At 39.3% G+C, this 27,143-nt stretch overlaps 2 protein-coding genes and 1 long non-coding RNA gene across 12 annotated transcripts; all 3 read left to right on the top strand.

Moving 5' to 3' along the window:
* The first annotated feature begins 1,112 nt into the window (after positions 1-1,112).
* On the top strand, positions 1,113-2,539 carry LOC126610170 (transcription factor MYB4-like). The gene is made up of 3 exons (XM_050278158.1): positions 1,113-1,282; positions 1,603-1,732; positions 1,901-2,539. Exons 1-3 carry the CDS (start codon positions 1,150-1,152, stop codon positions 2,475-2,477), a joined length of 840 nt encoding a protein of 279 aa, XP_050134115.1. The 5' UTR covers positions 1,113-1,149; the 3' UTR covers positions 2,478-2,539.
* Positions 2,540-13,922: 11,383 nt separating this feature from the next.
* On the top strand, positions 13,923-26,530 carry LOC126610174 (uncharacterized). Of its 10 annotated transcripts, none has more exons than XR_007618411.1 (8): positions 13,923-14,294; positions 14,733-14,778; positions 23,135-23,213; positions 23,624-23,798; positions 23,952-24,026; positions 24,269-24,806; positions 25,266-25,531; positions 25,607-26,530. It is a non-coding gene; the product is annotated as an uncharacterized LOC126610174 (long non-coding RNA). The 10 variants fall into 10 exon arrangements; XR_007618414.1 differs by having other exon boundaries at positions 13,926-14,294; positions 24,269-24,320; positions 24,724-24,806; positions 25,266-26,530; XR_007618406.1 differs by lacking the exons at positions 25,266-25,531; positions 25,607-26,530 and adding an exon at positions 24,891-25,102 and having other exon boundaries at positions 13,927-14,294; positions 24,269-24,320; positions 24,724-24,806.
* On the top strand, positions 15,659-19,636 carry LOC126610173 (uncharacterized). Its single transcript, XM_050278160.1, has 2 exons — positions 15,659-17,250; positions 17,947-19,636. The coding sequence occupies exon 2, from the start codon at positions 18,923-18,925 to the stop codon at positions 19,595-19,597; it is 675 nt and encodes a 224-aa protein (XP_050134117.1). The 5' UTR covers positions 15,659-17,250; positions 17,947-18,922; the 3' UTR covers positions 19,598-19,636.
* Positions 26,531-27,143: the final 613 nt, after the last annotated feature.

Genomic DNA, 27,143 nt, shown 5'->3' with positions numbered 1-27,143 from the left:
GGGGCCTTATATGGGCGCTAATGTGTAAGCCACATTGACAAATAAAAATCATCAATTTAATGGAGGATTAAATATTCAAAGAGTCAAAAAGTGTACATTTTACAATTTATACAATTTCAAAACTTATGTACGTAATGTTTGAAAATTATAATCTCGTGGCCAATTTTTTGAAAATTACTTCAAACTTCAAGAGTGTGAAGTATAGTTAGCACACAATAATAATTATAGGCACTGTTCTAAAAATCCCTGTTTAGCGCCGCCTAGACGGTTGGTCACCGTCCTGATTAATGTCTAGGCGTTTGAAAATTAAGAAAGGGCGCCTAGACCTGTTGAGGCGCCCACCTAGACCGCTTAGGCACCCTCCTAGCCCATCCATACCCGCCTAGGTTGCTACTCACTTAGACAGAAAATAGATAACTTTCATTTTGCATTTTATTTTTTTTCAATAAATTGTAAGAGATTTGTTGAATACTTAAATGAATACACATTATATGCATGTTCCCCATGTTTTCATTATGTTCCAATACCTCCTAATATATATATCATTTTATTTTGTAGTTTATAATGAAATTATATATATTTAAGTATAAACAGACACATATTTGCATGAAATATAATATATTTACTTAAATCCGCCTAGTTCGCCTAAGTGCTAGGCTTCAGCTCGCCGCCCGACTTGCGCCTAGCGTCTTTTAGAACCTTGATTATAGGTACGGCGAATTGTTTGCGTGCAAATGAAGTATACCATTAGCCTACAAAGTTCATTGTGAATTTAAGCTTAATTGTTTAAATACCATCATGTTGCCAAGGAATCACCTTGTGGGGGCCGATAAAAAGTTCTTAAAGAAATCACCAAGGAATCACCTTGTGGCGGCCGATAAAAAAGTTTTAAAGAAATCACTAAGAAAAGCACTTACAATCTTCGGTCAAATTAGCACACGTTTCATAAATGATAAAAAGATTAATGCTCTTTTCCTATAGCTTTTGAATTTACCTCTTCTTCCCCGTTTCACGTGATACTTTACAGTCATCGCATGTTCACTCTAATCATATATATGTGTGTGTGTGGGTGGGAAAATACTGCTCGAATGTTATTTTTATAAAACAAAAAAATAAAAAAACAGAGAGGGAAAGCGGGGAGTCTACGAGATGGTGAGAGCGCCCTTCTATGACAAAAATGGGCAAAAGAAAGGAGCATGGAGTCCTGAAGAAGACAATGTGTTAAAAGCTTATGTTGATAAGCACGGTCACAAGAACTGGCGTGCACTTCCCAAACTTGCTGGTAAGTGTACATAAAATAACATCTTAATTGTGTCTTCAAAGAATTTTCTTAAGCTTAATCTCATATAACATAGGTTATCTACAAGACTACAACGTTCTGGGCTAATTTATGAATTTTTTTTTCATCCCATTCAACTATGAGAGCATGTGTGACTAATTTGACCATAATTTCGAAAACTCATCATCATTTAGCTTTTGGTTTGGATCACATATATGGTTAAGGAACCTTCAAGCAATAAGCATGCATGATATATCAGACAATTCAAGGAGTGACGTAGTGATCAAATATACTTGTTTGTTTTGCATATAATCTCTCTGCAGGTTTAGCAAGGTGTGGTAAAAGTTGCAGACTAAGATGGACGAACTATCTTCAACCGGGTGTAAAACGGGGAAACTACTCTCAAGAAGAAAACAATTTGATCATCAAATTACATGAAGAATTCGGGAATAAGTATGATTTCTTCTTTAGTTCATGAGTTAATTATATATTCAAAGTAACTAATTATATATAAGTTTACAAAGAAAATGTCCATAACACTTGTATAACGATAATGATCTATTAGGAACGCCATAAAATGTTGGTCGTTTTATAATGAAAATTTGTTTCCTCAACATGTAGATGGTCAATGATTGCTGCTAAATTACCAGGAAGAACAGACAATGATATTAAAAATCATTGGCATACCTATTTTAAGAAGCTCACAAAGCAAAATTCAACAGCACTATCTCAAACGACAGAGCAATCAAGTGATGCCCCATCAGTAACTAGCCAAAATACAGAATTGGGAGCTCAAAGTGCTCCTAAACATGATAATAATGGTCACCAAATTTTGGAGAGCTCTCCGTTGTCCCCTGAAACATTTTCCAGTGGCCAATCCTTGAGCTCCAACATAAATCATGGACATGATCAACCTATCGTGAGTTATTTCTCTGCTGAAGATGGTACTCTAGCTTCATCAGAAACAATATTAGACAAATCGAGTGGAGATTTTTGGACCGAACCATTTCAGCCGGACAATATGATGAATGACGTCCAAAGTGAGTACTATCCAATTACATACCTGAGGGAGGAGGGAATTTTATCATCACCATTTTTAACGTTCTACGATACTCATGATGGTATGGATTGGTTCCACCATGTGATGCCAACATTGCAAGACAATTATTTAATTAATGATGCAGACTACTTAAGATAAACTTAGCTCTTGTTTACTTAAGGCTTGTTATTGCTTAACGAGCTAGGCTGTGCCACACAATAAAGAATATCTTAAATTTCATACAGATCGAGCAATGGGGATGCTATCTCTAAGCAAGAGCTAATTAATAATCGGCAATTATAGACTACTAGTATAAATATCTGGAACTTGAATTTGAGACTTTGGGTGATCACATGATAGTGGCGATCTGATCTCTTATATAATTGTCAATTGGGATTTATTTTCTCCAACAACTTGAGGAGTCCTAGCTGGACCATGTACCCTATCTTCTCACACAAGCATGCAAAGACAGACTAGGAGAGATTTAAATAATGTATGAAAGGTATATTTAGTACTCCTAAGAAATTAAGGTTCGAAACTAAAAGATATCAATTTGTTTGAGTATGAAATATTGGATTTAGGCTGAGGAGAGGTAATTCAAGTTAGAAGGTCATGACGCTCGGCCTAAAGGTGAGCCTTTAGGCCATTTGGCTTTCTTCACTCAGAAAAGCATGATTTGACCGAATTCTAGTGGAAGTAGGATTACTTAAGGGCCAGACTTAGATGTGGCCCGGTCGAGTCCTGGTTGAATTAAAATTGCTAAGGATCAGGATGGGTTTAGATAAGATTCGAATTATTTAGGAATCAAAATCTATGGTTATAAATAATGAATTAAGTGCATAATGGTTAAGGAGGGGATTGAAGAGATAACGTCACGAACATCCAGGTGGGTGCTGAAAATGCATAGTTCTATTAGGACTTTATTACCTCAGCAAGCTTGGTTATCACGAACTCTCCCTATAAATAGAAGTGGTTTTACAACGTGAGAAGCCCCTTCAACTCAACAAATAACTCTTAACACTCTATGTGAAGCTTTTTCATAACTATGAGAAAAATACTAATTATCTTAATCCATCCGTCATCACATATTCAATTCGGTTGACCATCACTGGGTTGACAAAGTAGCAACATATTCAATTTGGGTGAACATCACTAGAGTCGTAGAACTAGTCGGCCTAAGAGTATCTTCAGTTTGGTAAAACATCATTACTTATAGTTTTGTTGGTTACCTATCTATGTCTCAGCTGGCGAAAAGTCTTCGATTCTTTCGCTGAAAGAGGTCACTTCATTAGTTTCCCCATTGAAGTGAAGTGTTATATGATTGGTTACTTGCAAGTATATTTCAGAGTTCAACATCATACGGCCGAACCATATTCACCATAAGGACACTCATTTCCTGTGAGTATCTTTTCCTATTCAGCTTGAAACTGACTAGGTGCACTTATATTCTCACAAATATAGTTGAAGCGGCCAAACCCAAGGCAGAAGATCTTGAACTTCGCAATGAATTAAGTAATCTTGTCTTTAGGTTTTAGAACCCTGGGCTGAGAGACGTCATTCCTCGGTCGTAGTCATTGAGTATTCTATCAACATCACATTTGACACTACCACCACATCTACTTTACTCACCCGACCAACCTTGGTTGCGAGTTAGCATGCATGCATTCACAAGAAGAACATAGTTAACTCAATAGTGACTTGGCTTACGTGCCACGTAGACATTGTAATTTTGAAGGTCAACACAATTATATTGACAATTGATGTCTCGAGCCATAGGTTTGTAATAAGATTTTTACTACTTGCAAAAGTAGGATTAAAAATACTTAAAAATACTTGCAAGAGAACAAGGTAATTATAGTATAGTCGGCTCTAGTAAGGTCATTCTCCACAAAGATTGAATGAACAATTTGCATTAAGCCAATTCTTAATTAAATACTTAAAACAAAGGTTGGAAAATGTTGATTTTGTAACTTAAAATATTAAAAACGAATTTAAATAAAAACAATTAATTAAATTGACAAAGTAAAAGAAACAAAAGAAAATAATTTGAAAATCAATTTAAGCACTAGGGTTCCACTGTCACCTTAACAATCGTATGTAGTTTAACCAATTACTTATGAATTACACATGCAACTTTGAAGGTTAGGTTTTCCTAATGCATATTCTCATCATAATATTCAAGAAAGAACGTATATCTAAGTTCTAACATGCAATCTGTCTGTAATATTTAGATCTAATATGAACATGCAAGACTCATTAAGTTCTGTGAAAATCCTTTGAAAAACCATGCAATCCTCAAGAGCGTGATATTCATCTTATGTGAAATCTCGTCCTCGGAATTTTACTATTCATTACGTATCTCGCAATTTAAATTTGTATTTCACGTTCATGTTATCTTTATTAGTTAATTTTAATCCTGTTAATTTGTGGAATTAAAACGAATAGTTATCGGGTTTGAATTTTCGTAATTAATTTTAAATTTGTTGACCATTTGGGGTCACAATTAATGTTTTCGAATAGATCTCGAAACCATGAACGGATAAGTGAAAGCCTTTTGCGAGTTCGGGTTTTAACAGTATAGTTACGGACATTTGAAGTTGTGTTACTAAACTATAGATTTTTAAATTTATTTAAAACTTCCACCGTGGGAATGGTAACCAATTAGATAAAAGAGTGAGGGACCAAAAGAAGGAGAGAGGAAGAAAAGAAAGATGCGGGCAGGAAGATCAAGAGAAGGGAGAAGGGGGAGAGACGGGCTAGGAAAGGGCAAAAAAAAAAAAAAAAAAAAAAAAAGAAAACCCAGGGAGGGAGGAAGACATTGGGAAGGGGGAATTCTTGTTGCTGTGGATGTTGAGATCAGTGGGAACGCCCCCAAGCTTCAGGTTTGAGTTGCATCGTTTCATCTCTATAAAATACTAACCTGTGTCAAAATATAGAAATAGATATCTAGCACTTCAACGATAGAGAACAGTACTTCCAAGAATTTTACTCACTTGGTCTCCCATGCTTTCTCCTTGTTATTTGGGTGATGTGTGATGAAAACTAGCTCTGGGTTCTCACTTTTTATTGGGGTTGTTTACAGCAGTTGATGATTCTTCCATTGTTGTAAGTTTTTCCCAAGAAACTTCTGGGTATAATTGTACAATATATTAAAAATTGACATACATGCTTCAATCAAACAGAAACCTCATCGTACATAAATATATATTGCTTTGGTTATAAATTTGATGTGTTTTAAGCTCTGCACTTGTATAACCTTTTATGAAAGGCTAAATTGATTCAGTGGATGTAAGAATCTGTCAAGTATGTGTGATTAAAGGTTAGTCATTTGAATTGCATAGAGTCAGATTTTTGCTTTATTCTAAAAATTCATTTTCTAATTAAACGAAGGTGAACTACGAATGGCTTGATCCCTATTCAGGGTACGTAGGCAGTCTAACGAGGAAGTTAGATGCAGCCATAAAGCATACGAAAAATTACTAGGAAATTGGGACTTGAGTTGTGCTTTGTTCATAGCCCGGAGGCGAGGTAAGTTAGAGATACGAGTATTTGGTGGCGTTACGTGTCGATCATGCACGTATGTCGGGATCGGGGCGTGACATCTTAAGTTAAATTACAATTATTAACCACAAGAAGCATTATTTAATTCTCCGGTGATATTCCTACCAAATTGCATCCAATTACTTATTTAAACATTTTAATCGTGGCCAGTCATCACGACATAAAGACAGTATAACACAGTAGATTAATAATTCAAAGTATGCATGCATAATATCACAAGCAATGAAATAAATACTACATATTCATGCTAAGACTCATGGCCTTGCCCTAGCAAAACAAATTAGTTACACACAATCATAAAGCATAATATTATTAAGAACATGGATAAAAAAACACTTTGTAAATAAACTTGAATTGACAAAAGCTCTCTAATCGAGTTCTCTAAAGTAGTATGCCCTTAACCTAATGGCCAAATAGCCTTATTTATGCTACTACAAGATAAAATCCCACCTAAAAAAGTCTTAGGAAACATAATAAAATAATAATTTAGCTAATAAAAGGTTTCTTATTTAAAGTCAAATTTAGACTTCAAAAAAAAAGAAGAAAAAAAGAAGACTTTTGATTGACCAAATCAACTTCAATGTGGTTCTGCAATGTCTCTTTTGAAAGCTGAAGGCCAACGACAAAGCCATGATTTTTTTCTTGGGTAGGCTAGTTGAAAATAGTACCATAAAATCATATGTTTATTTTTTTGCTTATATAAAATATATAATAATCAATATAAAAGAACAACAATATAATATAAACTATTCTCAAAATTATAACCCTAATCGATAAATTTAAGGATCATATAAATAATTAACCTACTAATTGAATCAAGAATAAGTAAATAAAGAGATTAAGAACGTACCAAAGGTGACATTCATTATAAAATTGCAACAAAAAGTTAGGAATTGCGGAGATAGGGATTTAATTGTGTATTTAAAGAACTTATTAATCTTTTCTTGAGTAAGAAGCACAGAAGCTAAATTACATAGGATAAATGGTCTTTTTCCTTAAAGAATAGAATAAAGGGGGATTGGAGATAGAACTAATTTATGATTTTTAGCATAAAACTATTATTTACTACTTCTCCTCTACTAAATATACATTAAATAACAATATGTATTGAAATTGAGTAGGCTATAAGCATGAGTTTACAAAAGAATAGATCTATTCACAAACCCATTTTTACTTCCAACACAACCTTATTAATATTTTGTCAGTGATCATTTTCAATTCATTCGATCCGAACAACCGACAATTAAGAGAAGTGTGTAAAAAGTAAAAATGAGTACATGGATAACACTACCCTTACAGAAAACCTCCCTAGGCTACAGCCCACCTTAGCCTTGTGGTGGCTACGCCTTTGCTGAAGACGTTCCCAACAAATCCTTAGAAGGAACCTTCCTTAAAATATGTCATCTTGACCTCCAAAATACCCAAAACGTCCAAAAATGTCAATATAGGAAAGCTGAGCGCTGGCCTTTCTTTTCTTTGCCACGGTCAAACGGCTCGGTAGAAAAATCTGGAATTTTGATACAATTATCTTGAAAGACTCACGGACAAGATACACTTAAAATAAAAAAAGATATTTGAAACATCTATGAAGCATGAAAACATTCCCCATGATGCATGAATCCTTCTATGTTTATATTTTCCTTACGATATATATATATATATATATATATATTGTATATGTTTATATATTTGTTTCATGCATTACGTAATTATATTTGCTATGTGGAATATGTGAGTCAAAGTATATTCATAAATCAAAAGCAATTAGTTTCAACCTAGATTTGAAAAGAAAAAAAAACAAAATTGGGTGATTTATTGCAGCATCACCGTGGGACGGCGTCGCCCCGACTCTCTGGACCACATGTGCAGCTTTCTGGCTTGCTGCTCCTTTTCAAACATAACCAAGCTTCGACTTAGGTTCCTATCACACGAGCCTGAAAGCCCTGGTCCGCCCGAGCCCAAACCTGCATACCATAAGCATGCTGGACTTGTTCCCAAACACGGGCCTGCAGCCCCGGTTCTTGGTTTCGGCCCACGCCAGCAAGCTGTCATGCTTGCTAGGCTTTGTCTTAGCCCTGGCCAGCATAACAAGCAGCCAGCCCATGCGGCTGGGCTCACCTTAATAGCCCAAACAGAATCCAGCTTAACTGGGGTTTCCCGCGCCGCACCCAAGCCAACCCCGTGTTGGGCCCAAGTCTCCCGCGCCTTTTTGAGGCCAAAACTAGCAGCCCTGCTGCTAGGTTTTTTGTTTCCAACCCGGCCCATGGCCTGTAGCCCACCTCCAAGCCCTTTTCCTCATGGCACCCAACCCTATTTTTTGGGCTATGGTATTTTCGACCCAATGCTTTTATTTTAGTATTATTTTGCTTCTACAATCAACCCCTTATGGCCTAATTTATTGAATTAATTAAAAGTGACATGCAGTCTATTAATCTGATAATGAATATAAAATTATTGACTTGAATATCACTTTTGGACATTAACGATTCAATAATTTATTTTTATACTTTGAACCGTTGACATACTTTCGTAGTAACAAAGCTCTCACACTTGAGTTCCCGAAGAAACTCAAACCCACTATATTTAAATTAGTATATTGCATTCTGTGTTTCTTGCAGGAATCTCTTATTATGAACTAATTGTTCATAAAACTAAATTGAACTTGTAGTTTCAAATTTAGTGCCTTTGAAACCCGAAGTTCTCATTCAAAACATACCACATGAAACCTGTAGTTTTCATGCATAAATAAAACCAATACATATCTATAAAACCTGTATGTTCTACGATATATGTCTATGGCTTACCATATGACTACTCACGTTTTCCCCTCTGTTTTAGGGACATGTTGAACTTGAACGAGCTTGATTTCTTCGCTCTAGAAGTCTCTGGAAGAAACTATTTGAAGTGGGTTCAAGATGTGAAGCTCCATCTCACTGCAAAGGGCATTAGAGCCACAATCGAGGCACCTATCGCCGACAAACCTGTTGATGAAGCTTAGAAGGCTACTGCAATGATCTTTATTCAAAAACACATCCATCATGCACTGCAGACTGAGTATCTCGCTAAGGAGGACCTACGCACCCTTTAGCTTGCTCTGGTCGACCGTTTCGATCACCATAAAGACATATACTTGCCTGAAGCAAGACACGACTAGCAGCATCTTTGTTTCTAGGACATTAAGTCCGTGAATGAATACAACTCTGAAGTTTGTAGAATCCGTTCACTGTTGAAATTTTGCAAAGTGGAACTAACTGAATCAGATCTCCTCGACATTTCATGCCACCAATATTGTCATGCAGCAACAATATAGGGCACAAAAATTCACCAAGTTTTCAAATTTGATCTCTGTTTTACTTCTTACTGAAAAGAAAAACCATCTTTTGATGAAAAATCATCAAGCTCGACCGACTGGCTCGAACACTGCGCCTGAAGCGCATGCGATAGATTCTAGCAACCATAAACGACGAAAGAGTCGTCATGGCCATAGCAATGGGCGGCAAGCCCCACCACGTGCCTAAGGTCAATAGAGTGCCACACCTAAGGGAGGAAATGTGACCCAACAACATCCACCACTTGCCCCTAAGACCTCAAACTTCAAGAACAAGGGCAAACCTCCCGTTCAACCTGATTCTACTGAACTGGACATATGCTACCGTTGTGAATCAAGAGATCATTGGTCACGCATATGCCAAGCTTCCCCTGAGGCTATTGCCAAGTATCATTCATGTTGTGAGTCTAACTTTGCACATGTGGATCATCCAGAAGATGCAACTACATCAATGGAGATATCGAATTTTCAAGAGGCGTTAGCTTATATGGATGAATAAATTAGACATGTTTTTAGGGTGTTTACCCCTAGTGGCCAAGCCCACTAGGAGTAGCCGGCCTTACCCCCTAGTTTTCTAGGTTTATGGTTTAATTTAGAACAATTTTTACAAGTATTTGGAATAATTTGTTTGGTTTTGGTTTGTTTTGAATTATGGGTTGTTATTTGAATGGATATTATTTTCTCAAATTGCTTAATTGAATGAAATATTTATGCATGTGACCAATTCAATCAATTTATTTCTAGGTATGTCTAGTGAGGAAGTCAGTTGTCTGGCAGATAGTGCAACCACACACATCATCTTGCGTGAATGACACTATTTTACTAACTTAATACCCAAGAAAGCTCATTTGACAACTCTCTCAAGCCCATCCAACCTGATTGAAAGATACGGAAAAACCTGTATCATGTTGTCCAATGGTACTATCTTAACCATTAATGAGGCACTCTATTATCCACGTTCTGGAAGAACGTTGCTGAGTTTTAGAGATATTTGAGATAATCAATATCATATTGAAACCACTGAAGATAATGGTTCTGAATTCCTTTGTATCACTTCATACGAATATGGCCAGAAGCGTATTCATGAGAAGTTGGAATGTCTGCCGAGTGGGTTGTACATCACAACCATTCGTGGCATAGAAGCCCACAGTGTGGCCGGCCCTATGCTTGAGTTCCAGTACACTTTGTTGCTTGGGCATGACCGTTTAGGACATCCTGGACGTGACATGACACGCTGTATCCTCAAATCTTCACATTGGCATAGGTTACATTCCTATGTTGGACTCCCGCCATGCAAAGCATCTTCTTTAGGGAAGTTAAATACTCAACCCTTACATACAAAGATTATTCACGACCCCCCTAAGTTTCTTCAGAAGATTCAATGGGACATTTGTAAACCTATCCAACCAACCTACAGACCATTTAGATACTTTATGGTGTTGGTTGATGCATCGAGACAATAGTCACATGTTTGTCTGTTGTCCATATGTAACGCTGCGTTTGCGAAATTCGTAGCTCAAATCATTAAGCTAAGGGTTCACCACCCTGATTATCCGATTAAGTCAATTTGACTAGATAACGTTGGAGAGTTTACGTCACAGACTTTTGACGATTATTGCATGTTAATAGGGATTGATATGGAACATCATGTACCCCATGGTCACACCCAAAATGGCCTGGCAAAAGCTTTCATAAAGTGCCTTCAATTGATAGCTCAGACTTTGGTTATAAGAACTAAATTGCTGGTATCTGCCTGGGTTATGCAATATTGCAAGAAACTATGTTGGTCTGCCTGATGCCTACTGTTACCTAACCACATTTATTGTTATAGTTAGTAACTGGATACGGTCCTGACATCTTGCATTTACTGGTGTTTGGGAGTGCCATTTATGTGCCAATAGCACCGCCGCTACGTACCAAAATGGGTCTTCAGAGAAAACTGGGAATCTATGTCGGTTATGATTCGTCATCAATTGTTCGTTACTTAGAACCTTTGACAAAATATCTCTTTATCGCACATTTTACAGATTGTCACTTTGATGAGACAGTATTCTCGTTGTTAGGGGGAGATAGGCATGTTAACATTCAGATTGTCACTTTGTTGCAACGTTTTAATGAGGATAAAGCAAAGCCTTCAAGTACACCCATGGTCGTTCGGACTCTAAATACTAAACGAGATCCCTTCCGTCCAAATGAGGATGAGGAAGAGATTTTGGAACCCGAAATTCCATACCTAAGTGCAATTGGGGTTTTATTATGCTTGGCTCAGTGCACTAGACCCGACATCTCTTTCGCTGTTAATATTTTGGTAAGATACAGTAATGCGCCCACACGTAGGCACTGGAATGGTGTTAAAGACATTTTTCGCTACCTTAAGGGTATTACGGATTTGGGCTTGTTCTATACCCGCGAATCTTCGAGTGTTGCCGCCCCCTATGGTTCCTGAATTGATTCTCGCCTTGTTGGTTATGTAAATGCTGGATATCTGTCTGACCCACATATGGCATATTCTCAAACAGGTTATGTCTTTACTGTTGGAGACACCGCTGTATCTTGGACTAAGCAAACGCTAATTGCGACTTTGTCGAACCATGCTGAATTCTCACCCTACATGAAGCATCGCGTGAATGCTTTTGGCTGAGAAAAGTTATGGAACATATTTGAAGCACTAGTAGTCTTACATCAGTTGTTAACCTTCCTACGACGATCTTTGAAGACAATGTAGCATGTATCGAGCAGTTACAGAAGGGATACATCAAGGAAGACAACACCAAGCACATAGTGCCGAAGTTCTTTTACTCACACCAGCGGTAGCAGCATCAGAACATTGAAGTTAAGCAAATTCATTCTCAGGACAACCTGGTTGATCTCTTCACCAAGTCGTTGCCAAAGTCTACTTTTCAAAAGCTCGTCCAAGGAATCGGTATGCGTAAATTATCTGAGTTGAATCACTTGTAGTTCTCTTATTTAAAAGTTATGTTTAACTCAGGGGGAGTATCTAGAAACATACTCACATGATCTTAATGTACTCTTTTTCCTACGATTAGGAGCATTTTTCCCACTGGGTTTTTGCTACCTAACGAAGTTTTAATGAGGCACCCATCCTGGGATGATCATACTCTAGTGAATTCACTACTTTCGTCTTGTTTGACGCTTGTTTTAGACATTATGCATACTTCTCACTTTTCTCCTTAGTCTATAGGTTTTCCCCATGCCTTAGGTTTTACCATAACGAGGTCTTGTGAGTTTTACTACAAATGCATACTTTCTTAAATTTGAGACTCGCATTCACCCATTATGCTGATGACTTCATCAACTATTCTACCTTACCTGTTGAAGATCTAATACGATGGTTTGTTGAGTATTTACACACTCAGGGGGGAGTGTTGTAGTCATATTTAGAATAGGAATATGATTGTGTAAATCCTATTAGATATGAGAATGTATCTTATATTCCTATTAGGAGTTGATTACCTATTAAATGTTGTAATCCTAAATGATAAGGTTTTTGCCTATCCTATTACTATAAATAAAAGTACAGTGCGATGATACAAACACAATTCACAATTAAATCACTTTATTCTCTCTCTAATTGCCGCCAGCCCTCTCTCTTTCAACCTTAAGAGTAGCTACAGCGAGAGCTCCTGTTCGAGGGACAGGCTCCGGAACAGGGCTTGATTGCCTGAGGAAAGAAGTCCAGCGTTGGCTGGCGAGGGAGCCCGAGCACCCCCGAGCGCTAGGCCCGTCGATTCTTGCCGGCCTAAGAGCCTGGGGTGGGTCTGAAGTCAGCTGACGTCAGACGCCTATTTTAATGTTTTTTTTCTGTCAGGCCTCGAACTCCTCCAACATTACGCCGATCTCGTCCACTATCCCCATCCTTTCCAGCTCCAGCGGTGGTCACGGTGGAGGAGGAGAAGGAGCTGACGGATGATTCGGAGCATGCGATTCCGGCGTCTGCGATGCGAGAGACGGAGATTGTGCAGCGGAGGACGTGGCGGTGGAGGAGAAGAAAGGGAGGAAGAGGAGGGCAATGGCCTTAATTTTGATGCAAGTCGGAGTCTTTAGCATGTCTGTGGCGGTGGCCGCGACGGCTGTCATGATTGGATTGGATTTTATTTTCTCGGCTTCAATGGTGGATCACCCAAATTGTGATATGATGATGCATGCAAGAGAATGAGAGAGATTAAAGATAGAGTGAGGTTTCAAAAATGAGGGGGGTTGCGTCGTAAAGAGAGAGAGGGAGAGAAATGAGAGACAGAGGGCTAGGAAACATGAAGAGTGTTCTGGAAAAAAAATTAGAGAATGGTTGTCGGTTGAGTTTGGAAAAATGAAATGGAAAAGGAATAGGAAAAAAGAAAAAGGAAAACAATTAAAAATTATTTTGTATTATTTAAATACTAATATTTTATTACCAATTGCTAGGGCTATTTAGTGTAGGGGTGGAGATGCAAAAAACAATTGCCAGGGGAATGCACTATTCATTAAAGGCAGTTATTGTTCACTTGGTGGATTAAATAGTGAATAGCCTAGAGAGAGGGCTCCTACACGGGAGTTGCTCTAAAATCGTTCAATCAAATAGGCGTACAATCGCGTGTGCACATATATATATATATATATATATATCTATATATATATATATATATATATATATATATATATATATATATATATATATATATATATAATCAATTATTAATATCACCCAGCACAAAAAAAAATTATTGTGCCCAATAATAAAGTGAAGTTCTGAAATTAACCGACTCCTCTATCCCCTTCTTTCCCTTTCTTTTTGAGACAGACCTCCCAACTCCTCTCCCTTCCCTCCTTTCTCTCCTCCCCATCTTTACCTCACCTCGTTCGCGCAACAGCGCCGCTGCACACCGGTCATCAACGATCGTAAAATTATACCTCCAGAATCCTCTTTCCGTCCTCTTTCCATCCCCAAGTTAGTTTATGCAAATTTGTAGCTGAATTTTCTGAATTTCAGATCTAAGAAATGGTGACCGCGACTTTCCGGCCAAGATTGCCGGAATTGGACCACGACCCAAGAATTAAAAACGATCCTCTCCTCTGGGCTGTCCTCCAACGTAAGTGATTTTTCAAAATAAAAACTTTCAGTTTTGGGATCTAATGATTTCAAAAATATTTGAATTTATAGTAGCCATCTGTATGTGTATTTATTTATTTATTGTGTATTGAACATAGAAACCTGATTTTGTTCGAGAATTTTGGAATTTGAATTTGGTTACTGGGTAGTGGAAGCTAATTTTGTTTTTTTTTTTTCTGTTCTATTCGGCAAAACTTTGGTTTTGAGATTAGTATCTGGCAAATGTAGTAATTTGGTTTTTGTTTCTGGAAATGTTGGCGCATCCACAGGAACCTTCATTCCAAAACTCATATTTATAATAGGGGAATCTTATCGAGAAGATCTTGCTAATGGTTCGAAGAAAGCTTCTTTTTAGGTTCATTCTTCATATATCTATTTATTTTTCAAATTCATTCTTCAGATTCTATTTGTTTTTCAGGTTCAGTTGGAGAAATGGCTCCTGCTATTCCTGGTGTGCCTGATAGGTCAACAACAACAACAAAGCCTTTTCCCACTAAGTGGGGTCGGCTATATGAATCCTAGAACGCCATTGCGCTCGGTTTTGTGTCATGTCCTCCGTTAGATCCAAGTACTCTAAGTCTTTTCTTAGAGTCTCTTCCAAAGTTGTCCTAGGTCTTCCTCTACCCCTTCGGCCCTGAACCTCTGTCCCGTAGTCACATCTTCGAACCGGAGCGTCAGTCGGCCTTCTTTGCACATGTTCAAAATCACCGGAGCCGATTTTCTCTCATCTTTCCTACAATTTCGGCTACTCCTACTTTACCTCGGATATCCTCATTCCCAATCTTATCCTTTCTTGTGTGCCCACACATCCCACGAAGCATCCTCATCTCCGCTACACCCATTTTGTGTACGTGTTGATGCTTCACCACCCAACATTCTGTGCCATACAACATCGCTAGCCTTATTGCCGTCCTATAAAATTTTCCCTTGAGCTTCAGTGGCCTACGACGGTCACACAACACGCCGGATGCACTCTTTCCATCCAGCTCGTATTCTATGGTTGAGATCTCCATCTAATTCTCCGTTCTCTTGCAAGATAGATCCTAGGTAGCGAAAACGATCGCTTTTTGTGATCTTCGCTAGATTGCTCCGGTCATTAGTGTGGATAAGTATATAAATGGATAGAGATAAGAAAGCAAACACAAGATGTACGTGGTTCACCCAGATTGGCTACGTCCACGGAATAGAAGAGTTCTCATTAATTGTGAAGGGTTTACACAAGTACATAGGTTCAAGCTCTCATTTAGTGAGTACAAGTGAATGATTTAGTACAAATGACATTAGGAAATATTGTGGGAGAATGATCTCGTAATCACGAAACTTCTAAGTATCGGAGTGTGGTGTCGTCTTGACTTGCCTTATCTGTCTCATAGGTAGATGTGGCATCTTCTCTGGAAGTACTCTTCCTCCATCCAGGGGTGGTATCTTTAACTGGTGGAGATGCACAAGGTAATGTATCAATTTCACTTGAAGCTTACTTGTAGTTTCAGGCTTGGTCAAGCGCGATACAAACCATGTAGTAGGAGTCCCCCAAGTCGCCGAGCTAGGGGGTCTGCTGAAAGAGGTGACAGACAAGGTAAGCAATCAGAGCTCCGACTGATTGTTCACCTTCTCCCCATCTTGCAGCAGCATGAAGGATAAAGAGAAGAAAAATGAGAAGAGATGATATGAGATACTTTTGCTTTTGAAGAAGTAACTTTCCACAGGCTTATTCTTGAACTGAGCTGGAGGGTTTTCTGGTTTCCTCCAGAGTATAAGGCCGACTGAAGAATTTGAGGGTCAAAACAAGTCCATCAAATCTAGAGTACGTTCCACCCTGCTGATATGGGATACTTTTGCTTTTGACAGAGTAATGAATGTATCGGCACGTGTGCTGTTACGCTTGTCTCCACATGCTTCCTTGTATCCTTCGCACTTGCCCTATCTGTTCCTCAAGCAGATGCGGAATCTTCCCTGGAAACATAAGATGTTGAAGATGAGTACTCGAGAGCAATGCCAGGTAAGTAATCAGGTAAGGGGTTCCAGGCAGTCAGTTCCTGGCTGGAAGCTTGATTCCAAGTGCTGACTGATTGCTCTCTTTCTCCTTGTCTTGCAGGTAAAAACAAGGCCAAAAGAAAAGACAGGAAAAAAGCATGATATGGGATACTCTTGCTTTTAACCCTGATGATATGAGATATTCTTGCTCTAGTATAGCTTGTTTGCAGAGGTATTATCGGGGGGAAAGAAAGCTGAATATTTCGAAAGGCTTCGTTGGGAGTGCCCTCTCAGATATGATGAAGGGTTGAGCATTTTTGCAGGTCTGCCTGTCCGTTGGGGATGGAGGTCGACATATATAGGAGTCTCCCTAACAACAAGTAGTAATGCTATTCCTTTACCCTGCTTGGTCATAGCACGGTAGTGGGAGCTGCCAGTTTCACATGTTTTAACTCTGTCAGAGCACTTTGAAAAAGTGGTATGTGGTATCTGGCTCTCGAGATTCGGAGAACGATGCCTCTTCGATTTTTGAGAAAGCAATCATGCTGGGGGTATGACTCTCGAGATTCGGAGAGCAGTGTCTCTTCGATTTTTGAGGAAGTAATCATGTTGGGAGTCTGGCTCTCGAGATTCGGAGGGTGGTGCCTCTTCGATTTTGGAGCAAGCAATCTTGTTGGGAGTGTTGTCTCGAATGTGAGTAAAGGTTGGGCATGTTTGCTAGTCTACCTTGCCACGAAGCACAAAGGTTGACACACAGGGACTTTCCAATTATCCAGCAATGGTACTGTTCCTTTACCCTCTCTTCGATTTTGAGAAAGTAGTCATGTTGGGAGTCTGGCTCTCGAGATTCGGAGGACGGTGCCTCTTCGATTTTGGAGCAAGCAATCTTATTGGGAGTGTTTTCTCGAATGTGAGTAAAGGTTGGGCATGTTTGCTAGTCTACCTTGCCACGAAGCACAGAGGTTGACACACAGGGACTTTCCAATTATCCAGCAGTGGTACTGTTCCTTTACAGTTGTGGGTAATAATATGGTAGCTAGACCTTCAAAATTTATGTGTCTAAACTTTTGTTAGTGCTGTTTCTTTGCTATTCTTTTACCTTTCTTGGTCAGAGCGATGTAGTGGGAGCTGCAAGCTTCACGTGCTCAACTTTGGCAGAGAACTTTGGCAAAGTTATTTGTGGTACCCATGAGCTATTGTTGCGTGTGGGAAGTGGGTGATTGAACAGTAAGATTCATGTGCTTTCTACTTCACCAGAAGTCTTCGACAGAATGCCCATAATTTCTGCAAAGCTGAGTGTGCGTGTGACAGGTGTTGACAAGGCTAGAAAAGTAGGGCCTCTTCGATTTCTGAGATCGGCCCTCGTGGTCTCTGAGCAGCCCAGCTTTTGAGAAAGCGAGCGCCTCTTCGATTGATTCGGAGAACGATGCCTCATCGATTTTTGAGAAAGCAATCATGCTGGGGGTCTGGCTCTCGAGATTCGGGGAGCAGTGTCTCTTCGATTTTTGAGAAAGTAATCATGTTGGGAGTCTGGCTCTCGAGATTCGGAGGGCGGTGCCTCTTCGATTTTGGAGCAAGCAATCTTGTTGGGAGTGTTTTCTCGAATGTGAGTAAAGGTTGGGCATGTTTGCTAGTCTACCTTGCCACGAAGCACAGAGGTTGACACACAGGAACTTTCCAATTATCCAGCAATGGTACTGTTCCTTTACCCTCTCTTCGATTTTTAAGAAAGTAGTCATGTTGGGAGTCTGGCTCTCGAGATTCGGAGGACGGTGCCTCTTCGATTTTGGAGCAAGCAATCTTATTGGGAGTGTTTTCTCGAATGTGAGTAAAGGTTGGGCATGTTTGCTAGTCTACCTTGCCACGAAGCACAGAGGTTGACACACAGGGACTTTCCAATTATCCAGCAGTGGTACTGTTCCTTTACCCTTGTGGGTAATAATATGGTAGCTAGACCTTCAAAATTTATGGGTCTAAACTTTGTTAGTGCTGTTTCTTTGCTATTCTTTTACCCTTCTTGGTCAGAGCGATGTAGTGGGAGCTGCAAGCTTCACGTGCTCAACTTTGGCAGAGAACTTTGGCAAAGTTATCTGTGGTACCCATGAGCTATTGTTGCGTGTGGGAAGTGGGTGATTGAACAGTAAGATTCATGTGTTTTCTACTTCCCCAGAAGTCTTTGACAGAATGCCCATAATTTCCGCAAAACTGAGTGTGCGTGTGACAGGTGCTGACAAGGCTGGAAAAGGCTGGAAAAGTAGGTGCCTCTTCGATTTCTGATATCGGCCCTCGTGGTCTCTGGGGAGCCCAGCTTTTGAGAAAGCGAGCGCCTCTTCGATTTTTGAGATCGGCCTTCGTGGTCTTTGAGCAGCCCAACTTTTGAGAAAGCAAACGCCTCTTCGATTTCTGAGATCAACCCTCGTGATCTCTAAGCAGCCCAGCTTTTGAGAAAGCAAACGCCTCTTCGATTTCTGAGCAGGCGCCTCTTCGATTTCTGAAGCTTCGTCGAGTGCAGATTTTTATAGGGGCTGGCATTAAGTTCCAAAGCACACTTGAATCTCCACCAGTAGAAGCTTCATTCTTGCACTTCTAAGATCTTGATTTGTCCGACCTCTTCTCTCTTCAACACCTTTGAAAATGTCTGGCCCCTCCGACCGTCGTTTTGACTTGAACCTTGTTGAAGAGGCAGCCCCGCCTTCTCCAGACAACATATGGCGCCCATCCTTCGTCTCCCCTACTGGTCCTCTTACCGTTGGGGATTCCGTGATGAAGAATGATATGACCGCTGCGGTGGTGGCCAGGAACCTTCTCACTCCCAAAGATAACAGACTACTTTCCAAACGGTCTGATGAGTTAGCTGTTAAGGATTCGCTGGCTCTCAGTGTTCAGTGTGCAGGTTCTGTGTCTAATATGGCCCAACGCCTATTTGCTCGAACCCGCCAAGTTGAATCATTGGCGGCTGAAGTGATGAGTCTCAAACAGGAGATTAGAGGGCTCAAGCATGAGAATAAACAGTTGCACCGACTCGCACATGACTATGCTACAAACATGAAGAGGAAGCTTGACCAGATGAAGGAAACTGATGGTCAGGTTTTACTTGATCATCAGAGATTTGTGGGTTTGTTCCAAAGGCATTTATTGCCTTCGTCTTCTGGGGCTGTACCGCGTAATGAAGCTCCAAATGATCAACCTCTGATGCCTCCTCCTTCTAGGGTTCTGTCCAGTACTGAGGCTCCAAATGATCCCCCTCCGATGCCTTCTCTTTCTGGGGCTCTACCGACTGCTGAGACTTCTCCTAAGCAACCTTTGTGAAGGCTCCCTCTTGTGTGCTTATTTTGACTCATGTATATGTACATATTTGTAGCTTATCGGGGATATCAATAAATAAGCTTTCCTTCATTTCAACGTATTGTGTTAAATACACCAAAGCCTTCTTCGCTAAGTTCTTTGAATTTTCTTTTGTTAAAGCTTGTATGTTGAAGGTTTCTGAGTGGAGCATGTAGGTTGGGGTAGTGTTCTCTTAATTTCCCGAATGAGGAAAACTTCTCGGTTGGAGACTTGGAAAATCCAAGTCACTGAGTGGGATCGGCTATATGAATCTTAGAACGCCATTGTGCTCGATCCTGTGTCATGTCCTTCGTTAGATCCAAGTACTCTAAGTCTTTTCTTAGAGTCTCTTCCAAAGTTTTCCTAGGTCTTCCTCTACCCCTTCGGCCCTGCACCTCTGTCCCATAGTCGCATCTTCTAATCGGAACGTCAGTAGGCCTTCTTTGCACATGTCCAAACCACCGTAACCGATTTTCTCTCATCTTTCCTTCAATTTCGGCTACTCCTACTTTACCCCGGATATCCTCATTCCTAATCTTTTCCTTTCTCGTGTGCCCACACATCCAACGAAGCATCCTCATCTCCGCTACACCCATTTTGTGTACGTGTTGATGTTTCACCGCCCAACATTCTGTGCCATACAGCATCGCCGGCCTTATTGCCGTCCTATAAAATTTTCCCTTGAGCTTCAGTGGCATACGGCGGTCACACAACACGCCGGATGCACTCTTCCACTTCATCCATCCAGCTTGTATTCTATGGTTGAGATCTCCATCTAATTCTCCGTTCTTTTGCAAGATAGATCCTAGGTAACGAAAACGGTCGCTCTTTGGTATTTCTTGATCTCCGATCCTCACCCCTAACTCGTTTTGGCCTCCATTTGCACTGAACTTGCACTCCATATATTCTGTCTTTGATCGGCTTAGGCGAAGACCTTTAGATTCCAACACTTCTCTCCAAAGGTTAAGCTTTGCATTTACCCCTTCCTGAGTTTCATCTATCAACACTATATCGTCTGCGAAAAGCATACACCAAGGAATATCATCTTGAATATGTCATGTTAACTCATCCATTACCAACGCAAAAAGGTAAGGACTTAAGGATGAGCCTTGATGTAATCCTACAGTTATGGGAAAGCTTTCGGTTTGTCCTTCATGAGTTCTTACGGCAGTCTTTGCTCCTTCATACATATCCTTTATAGCTTGGATATATGCTACTCGTACTCATTTCTTCTCTAAAATCCTCCAAAGAATGTCTCTTGGGACCCTATCATACGCTTTTTCCAAATCTATAAAGACCATGTGTAAATCCTTTTTCCCATCTCTATATCTTTCCATCAATCTTCGTAAGAGATAGATTGCCTCCATGGTTGAGCGCCCTGGCATGAACCCGAATTGGTTGTCCGAAACCCGTGTCTCTTGCCTTAATCTATGCTCAATGACTCTCTCCCAGAGCTTCATTGTATGACTCATTAGCTTAATACCCCTATAGTTCATGCAATTTTGTACGTCGCCCTTATTCTTGTAGATAGGCACCAAAGTGCTCATTCGCCACTCATTTGGCATCTTCTTCGTTTTCAAAATCCTATTGAAAAGGTCAGTGAGCCATGTTATACCTGTCTCTCCCAAAAGTTTCCACACTTCGATTGGTATATCGTCTGGGCCTATTGCTTTTTTATGCTTCATCTTCTTCAAAGCTACAACCACTTCTTCCTTCCGGATTCGACGATAAAAAGAGTAGTTTCTACACTCTTCTGAGTTACTCAACTCCCCTAAAGAAGCACTCATTTCATGTCCTTCATTGAAAAGATTATGAAAATAACCTCTCCATCTGTCTTTAACCGCGTTCTCTGTAGCAAGAACATTTCCATCCTCATCCTTGATGCACCTCACTTGGTTTAGGTCCCTTGTCTTCTTTTCCCTTGCTCTAGATAGTTTATAGATATCCAACTCTCCTTCTTTGGTATCTAGTCGTTTATACATATCGTCGTAAGCCGCTAACTTAGCTTCTCTGACAGCTTTCTTCGCCTCTTGCTTCGCTTTTCTATACCTTTCACCATTTTCATCAGTCCTCTCCTTGTATAAGGCTTTACAACATTCCTTCTTAGCCTTCACCTTTGTTTGTACCTCCTCATTCCACCACCAAGATTCCTTTTGGTGTGGGGCAAAGCCCTTGGACTCTCCTAATACCTCTTTTGCTACTTTTCGGATACAACTAGCCATGGAATCCCACATTTGGCTAGCTTCCCCCTCTCTATCCCACACACATTGGGTGATTACCTTCTCTTTGAAAATGGCTTGTTTTTCTTCTTTTAGATTCCACCATCTAGTCCTTGGGCACTTCCAAGTCTTGTTCTTTTGTCTTACTCTTTTGATATGTACATCCATCACCAACAAGCGATGTTGATTAGCCACGCTCTCTCCTGGTATAACTTTGCAATCCTTACAAGTTATACGATCCCCTTTCCTCATTAGAAGAAAATCTATTTGTGTTTTTGACGACCCACTCTTGTAGGTGATCACATGTTCTTCTCTCTTCTTAAAGAAGGTGTTGGCTAAGAAGAGATCATATGCCATTGCAAAATCCAAGATAGCTTCCCCATCCTCGTTTCTCTCCCCAAAACCATGGCCACCATGAAAACCTCCATAGTTGCCTGTCTCCCTGCCCACGTGTCCATTTAAATCTCCTCCTATAAATAACTTCTCCGTCTGAGCAATTCCTTGCACCAAGTCTCCAAGATCTTCCCAAAATTTCTCCTTCGAACTCGTATCCAACCCTACTTGAGGTGCGTACGCACTAATCACATTGATAAGTTCTTGTCCTATTACAATCTTGATTGCCATGATTCTATCTCCTACCCTCTTGACATCTACAACATCTTGTACCAAGGTCTTGTCCACGATGATGCCAACACCGTTTCTCGTTCTATTTGTGCCCGAATACCAAAGTTTAAACCCTGAGTTTTCTAGATCCTTTGCCTTACTACCAACCCACTTAGTTTCTTGTAGGCACTTAATATTTATCCTTCTCCTCACCATAACTTCCACTACTTCCATAGATTTTCCCGTTAAGGTTCCTATATTCCACGTTCCTAAACGCATTTTGCTCTCTTGAACTCTATCCTTCTGTCCTAGCTTCTTCACCCTCCCCCGTCTAATAGGATCAAAGTACTTCTTTTGTGTGTCCCGGGTAAAGTTGATAGGAGCATATGCTCCCAAACAACTTTGAGTGGAGTCGTTCGAAAAGAAGTTTCTATGGCCCCCTTGCTCATTTAACACTGCATCCGGGTGCCGATGGAGATACAGCGACCCTTGCTCACTTATCACTGTGCTCAGGCCACACAGCGCGCCACTTACGGGTGACGCCCTAGCTTTAGCGCGATTTTGTTCTGGATTCATTTTCATAATGATTCGACGTGATCATGGAGTGCCGGCTGTCGACTACCTGACGCCCTCCCCCTCCTCCTTTATCCGGGCTTGGGACCGGCCATGTAAGACATAGGCGGAGTTGTGTGCCTGATAGGTTAACAGCACATAATCCATTGAAGGCTCTTGCGGGTGAGAGGGCATACTCTGAGGATTTATGTTGATGAACTTCTCTAGTGAGTTTCATAACTGTGTTATTTTACTAACTTGAGATGCTCGAATTAAGGCTTCTGATAACTATGACAAGTAGAGCAATTAATTGATATACTTATGATCATCAGCTTCAACTAGATTATTCTGTAAGTTTAACCATTGAAAAACTCATCCGGTGAAACTTGAGTTTTTTTCCTTATTACAAAATGTCTTCAACAAAAGTACCTAAGATTATCAACTATGGCTCAATTAAGATATCCTTTGTCATGATTTTCCAAAAAAAAATTCATTTTCATGCTTTTAATGTCCATGTGTACGGATGTTTCAGGTGTTACATTTTCATTATAGGTTTATGTGCGTGCCTGCTAAATTCTCAAATTAATTCTACTTATTGTTCTAGGAAGCTCAAGTTGAACTAGTCATGTTTATGTAGGATTCACGAAGGAAGAAAATCATACCAGACATGACAAAGTCCAAACCTTTATGAGGAGAGATTTTTTTTGCATTAGTTCCAGCAGGAAGCACCAAAGCGGCCTGTCCTAAAATGGGAGAACAACGTGGCATGGCCAGGAAAAGTTGCATTAACTGATAAATCTATTTATTTTGAGGTAACTAATCTGTTTGTAGAGGTGATCTACCATTAATACTTTTGGTTTTTGATTTCTAGAAGTATATACAACATTACTAGAGGTCTTATTAATGTTGGAAAATATTTTTTTTCCAGAAATCATATTTACTAAATTTTTTTTCTTCTTTTCCAGGAAGAGGAGGATGAAAATCCTTATACGATTATGGTTCCTCGAGTCGATTCAGATTTGCTTCCTTTTGTTATTAAGGTACATTGGACATTTAGTTGTTCCAATAGAAAAATGCTAAACTCTTTTTGTTGGAGCAAATGAAACTCTTATTGATATCAGATATGTGTAAAGCTATTCAATTTTCTGTTTATTGGATATATGGATGGGAAAATCTCATTTTTTGTTGTCTTTTCTTGAACACTTGGAAACATGTTTTTTATGAATATTTGAGCGGCTTCATTATTGACATTCCATTTCTATTATTTGATTGCTTCTTACAGCTGAGACAAGTCCTGTGACCAGGTACTCATCGGCGACAAGTCCCTTGACCAGGTACTCCTAATTTCTTCTGCCTTTTCCTATTTGCTATTCCTATTCAATTGGAGGAGTTATACTAATGAATTGAATTGAATTGAATTGAATTGAATTGGGTAGAAACAAACCCATTAGATTAAAGAAGTTCAACACTACTCATTGTTTCTTATTGTAGATAGGGTTGTAAATAGATTTCCACATGTATATAAGTGGTTTGGCTTATCATATATATATTTAAAACTTTCTACATGTTTTATACAGTTTCAAAACCCGCAGCAATGCGCGGGTACTCTTGCTAGTATTAACTTATTCATCTAATGAAAGATTTTCAGTCTCATTTTGGAGTTTGGTGTTGTGAACCCTTTTGTACATGCAAGGTTTATATATATATATGTGTGTGTGTATGTATGTTTATATGCAGGTTTCAAGAAGGTGAAAGTTGCCAGAGACAAGTGTTCCCCATATGCTGCCATGCTTGCAGCAGATGTTTCACAGAGATGAAAGGTCTTGCTCTGTTTTCAATATATTGTTCTTAGCTCTTCGTGTTTTCTTTTGATTGTTCTGTAAAAGATCCGTTTTTCAATTCAGAAACAAGTTGTGGGACTCTTTAAAAGTTATATGCAAGAAGGGATTGTGGTTAAGTGAGCCTCATTGCATGAAGAACTTGGGTCCAACGCCTGTAGTGGGAGGATGGGATTCTGAAGGACTTGGTTGTTAATTACGTAGGATTTGTCGTAAATTATGTGGGATTTGTTGTAAATTATGTGTGATTTTATGAAAATTTTAAATTTTTTGTTTTATTTCAACTTATTACATTTTTATTTTTTCTTGAACATAACATATTTGGCACGATTTGAAAATTGTGCTCTATATATTTGGGTCTGTCATCTGACATATGTTGGTGCCCTTTGGTATCATAGGGCACAAATAACTTACTGTGCATAATGCCCATATTTTTTGTAGTGCTGCCCCTACACGTTGTTAAGGGTTTAAATGATAACAATGAAGTGGCCTCCACACACGTTTTGGATACTCCCAGTTCCTTCTCACGAATCACGATCATGTGGCTGGTCACTTGGCTGAGGCAAGTTTGGTTAGTAATGATACCATCTCGAGTGCGAGAGGTTTGAATGAGGCTTCTCCCTCACATTTTGTGGAGGGTTTAGTTGATGACAATGATACAACCTCGAAACAGGTTTCAGATTCTCCGAATGTTTCTCCCATTAGAGGTATTCAGGTAAACTCTTCTATTGTGTTCTCTGGGAGAAATAGTGCTAATAATTCAATTCAAGCTGGTTTTCCAGTTCAGGTGGCGAGTCATCCTTTATCACCTCAAGTTCATTCTGAAATCAAAAATGTTATTTTTACCATTTATTTGTACCATCACTTATACTATCTCTCCAATAGAGATAGGATCCATATGAGTTAGCGGACCCTACTTCTATTAGAGAGATGGTATAAGTGATGGTACAACTAGATGGTAAGTATAGCACTACTCTTCTGAAATACAAAAAGTCAATGATTGGTACACTACGGCGGAGGAAGATGCTTTTTAAGTAATATTGATGAGCGTGGAAACAATGATTTAGAGCGAGCAAATAATATTTCTAACCAAGTTGAGGATGATATGACTTTGGTGATTTCAAAATCTTAAAAGAGAAAATTACGGAATAATAACGAGAATCTGTCTGATTCTCTTAATTCTGGTTTTATGAAGAATTTAGTGGAAGAGCTTTACATTATTCGTTCTGTTGGCTTTCATGGACGTCCTACAAAGGCTCTAAAAGTTATTGAGGTGTCAGCATTCATGGACATCCTGCAAGGGCTCCAAAATTATTGAGGTGTTCACTTTCTCTCATCATCTTCGTCTTCTTTGACGACGGTGCCTTGGTGGCTTTTAGTTCGTTAGCATAATTGTGGAGTTTTATTATCTTCCATGCAAATTCATCTTTCTCTTAATTTTAAAGAGGGTAATCAAGTTGCTGACTGTCTGGTCAATTATGGTATTGATCACCCTAGTGTTCATGTGTCGGATTCATGCCCTCCTTTTTGCATCTACTTACTCTCATAATTTTTCAGCTTCTTTGTTATAGGTTATGTTAGAAGTGGTTTTGGGTTGTTGTTCATGGCTTTTTAAAGGTCAGGGTTAGGCTTCATGGCCCTCTTGACATTTGTAATTTTGTTGTTGTTTTTAATAAATTTACCTTAGTCTCTTTTCATGATAGCAATGCTGGAGTATGATTGACTTTGCAAATTTTTTGCCAAATAATAATAATAATTCTCGAGCCATATATGACACTAGCATATGCTTACACACTTTGTGTGTGTGAATATTTTTTATTTTGATTTTTGTTTTTAAAATGGGAATGAGAGATGGAGAGAGGGAACGTGGGAGTGGTAGTGAGAGTGAGAGTGGGAGTGGAAAGAGAGGTTTTTTTTTTTTTTTTAATATTACATATATGCTAAAATCACCTGTGAGGCTTCAATAATAAAACAGCAAACTTTGGTTTGTAAAACTACATTATTGCCCATCATTTTTTTTTTTTTTGGTAATAGAAGACTAAATAGTCTTTATACCCTCTTTTGGTTGACAAAAAATGTTCTATTAATAGGTAGTTTAGATATATAAGGTTATAGAGCCCCCTTCAATTGAGGATCCCTAAATTATGTAATGCAAGACTCAGGAGTGGAGTCTATGTAGGTGTGGTAGTTGAGCATCTTGTTCGATTCTTGTCTTCCATAATTGAAAGAAGTTGAGGTTTCACTTCATAATTATTAGTGGTAATAGGGGAAATAGTCCAACTCTTTTTAAGTGCATGCAAGATTCTTTAAGTTTTAGAT

The sequence above is a fragment of the Malus sylvestris genome, chromosome 17 (genome assembly GCF_916048215.2).
Source record: "Malus sylvestris chromosome 17, drMalSylv7.2, whole genome shotgun sequence".
Classification (NCBI taxonomy): Eukaryota; Viridiplantae; Streptophyta; class Magnoliopsida; order Rosales; family Rosaceae; genus Malus; species Malus sylvestris.
Note: the sequence above shows the minus strand (reverse complement) of the source record. Positions and strands in the feature narration are given on the sequence as shown.